We start from the raw sequence: 2,796 nt of genomic DNA, 5'->3' as shown, positions 1-2,796 counted from the left end.
CTCTTTCGGGGGAAGAGTCAGCCTCGTTATCCCTTACGAGACGTTTTATCCGTTCGAGCGACGGCCCTTCCACTCGGCACGTCGGANCGACTACGCGACTTTCGTCCCTCGCTCGACGGTTGGGCTTGCAGTCAGCTCCCTTCTGCCTTTGCACGCGACGGGGCCAACTACTCCGTCCGGCCCGAGGAAACCTTTCGCACGCCTCCGTACCTTTTGGGAGGCCTACGCCCAAATCCCGGATTAGTATACCACGATTTTATCCCAACCAAATGTGATAAACTCATCTCAAATTTAATTCCGGGATTAATTATCCCTTATCCCTCGTACCAAACGAGCCCTAAAGGACACCAATGATCTATTCTCTAATTAACCGTGGTCTAAACTAGACATCCGCTAAACTTTCTACCAATATATCTAGCCTCAAATTAATTGCTCTTAAACCAGACAATCAAAACAAGCTATTATAGCAATCCTAACAATCAGCCACCTCCAATATCCACTTCATAAAAAAAAAAAAACTTCTATCTCCATAGGAAAAAGCCAGAGCCTAAACTTTTTGATCATCTATATGCGCACTGGCACTATTATTTGATTTTTTTTTTTAAATGTGTTGCTATTGTTGTTTTTATTTTTTTTATAAGAAATAGAAGAGCACTATGTATATGTCAGTTTGCAAGTAACAACCGGTTCATATGCCAGATAAAAATAATATAATAATGATGAATTCACTAAATACACTTCCAAATAGAGCAGGATGTATACGGAGACCCCAAATTTTGGGGTTGAATGTAGTAAAAGGAAGTTCTCCCTCGGTTCCAATTTATATGACACGCTTTTCTTATTAGTTTGTTCCAAAAGAAGGGTGCATTTATGTATTTAAAAATAATATAACTTTAAAATTTTCATTGTACCCATTTTACTCTTAATGAGAACTTCTATAAGCTAGACAAATGTTATGAAATGTTTTAGACCACAAATTTGAAATGTCTTAGCCACACAAATATTATGGCATGCTTCAGGCCACAAGTTCGAAAGTTTTCATTTTTTTTCAAAACTCCAAGTCAACTCAAACTACGTCACGTATATTGAAACAAAGAAAGTAACAATTACCACAAGAAAGACATTGTTCATATATAAATCGTAAACGAAAAATTGCATGTCGAATCAAACTCTAAAAGGACATGAAAGATCTAATACATAAATTACTGTACTCTAAACTAAAAATTCTATACATATTTTCCAGACATGCCAAATAAATATCTACACAAACTAAAATACACCAATGATGTAATTCCTAAATTAACCGTATTCTAAACTAGACAGTCTCCACAATTTCTACTAACCTATCTACCTCAAATTAACAATTTTAAACCAGACGTTCTCCAAAATTTCTACTAACATACAAATCTCTAAACAACAAAAGTACATGAAACATCTAATTCTCATATTAGCAGTAATCATACAAATCTCTAAACAACAAAAGTACATGAAACATCTAATTCTCATATTAACAGTTATCTAAACAAGATGTTCTCAACATTTCCACCATTCCCTCTGCCCCATTTTATATGGTACACTTTCCTTTTTAGTTCATCCCAAAAAGAACGGACCTTTCAATATTTAGAAATAATTTAGTTTTAAACTTCATATTTTACCCTGAACGATATGATTCATAACCATATAAATGTTTATAGCTTATTTTAAATCACAAGCCTTAGTCTTTCTTTTTGTGTATCTAAAACTCCGTATTCAGTCAAACAAGCAACTTACCATCTTTAAACATACCAGGAAAAAGAACATGATAGATCAAACTGTCACCTTAGCACGACGATGAAGAGGAGTAACAGCCATCAAGCAAATAATAGTAGAGCAATTGGGATTAGCAATAATCGCTCCTTTTCCAGAACCTAGCTTCACATGCGCCATTGCTTCAGGATTCACTTCGGGTATCACGAGAGGCACGTTCTCATCCATTCGAAACGCCGAGCTATTATCCACCACTATAGTCCCCTTTTGAGCCGCTAACGGTCCAAATTTCTTACTAATAGAACCGCCAGCACTGAACAATGCTATATCTATCCCTTCAAAACTATCCTCCGTGAGCTCTTCAACTGTATAATCTCTGTCTTCGAATTTCATTGATTTACCAGCTGATCTTTTGCTTGCGAGGAGTTTGAGTGAACGGTAAGGGAAATCACGGTCGGAGAGAACGGAGAGAAACTCTTGACCGACCGCGCCGGTGACGCCGACGACGGCAACGGATGGGCCGTTCTCTTGGAGAGACATGCGGACGCGGAAAGGGGAGGTGGAGGTGGTGATGGAGCGTGGTCGTGGAATGGCGGTGGCGCCGCGGTGGAGGAAATGGTTGTGGCGGACAGAAAGTGCTGGAGTGTTCATTTTTGCGGGAAGCGGCGGCGGACTCAAGGGCGGGTCAAGGTTAAGGCAAGTGAAGCCCTTGCTTTAGCGCCCAAATATTTAAGGCCCCCAAAATAATATATATTTCATAATTTATATTTATATAGTTATTTATAAAATCAAATTTTAATAATTTTTAATATTTGGTAGGCGTAAGATTAAGTGAGTTAATTGGATTTTCTCGTTAAATTAAGTAATATATAGTTATTTTCTCATCAACTTTATTTTTATTTCTTTATGTATAGTCCTTTTTCATGGTTCTCACGATTTTACTTTTTAATTTTAACTCAAATTCTCTAAATTAACTATTCTTTTAATCACATTTGATTGATCCACCACCAGAAAGCAAGTTCTTTTGTGTCTCATCTTTTATAAAAAAGA

At 37.2% G+C, this 2,796-nt stretch overlaps 1 protein-coding gene across 1 annotated transcript; it reads right to left on the bottom strand.

Annotated features, from left to right (window-relative positions):
* Positions 1 to 1,784: 1,784 nt before the first annotated feature.
* On the bottom strand, positions 1,785 to 2,476 carry LOC109222320 (aspartate-semialdehyde dehydrogenase-like). The gene has a single exon (XM_019386684.1). The coding sequence runs from the start codon at positions 2,395 to 2,397 to the stop codon at positions 1,807 to 1,809; it is 591 nt and encodes a 196-aa protein (XP_019242229.1). The 5' UTR covers positions 2,398 to 2,476; the 3' UTR covers positions 1,785 to 1,806.
* Positions 2,477 to 2,796: the final 320 nt, after the last annotated feature.

This window comes from Nicotiana attenuata, unplaced genomic scaffold (assembly GCF_001879085.1).
Source record: "Nicotiana attenuata strain UT unplaced genomic scaffold, NIATTr2, whole genome shotgun sequence".
Classification (NCBI taxonomy): domain Eukaryota; kingdom Viridiplantae; phylum Streptophyta; class Magnoliopsida; order Solanales; family Solanaceae; genus Nicotiana; species Nicotiana attenuata.
Note: the sequence above shows the minus strand (reverse complement) of the source record. Positions and strands in the feature narration are given on the sequence as shown.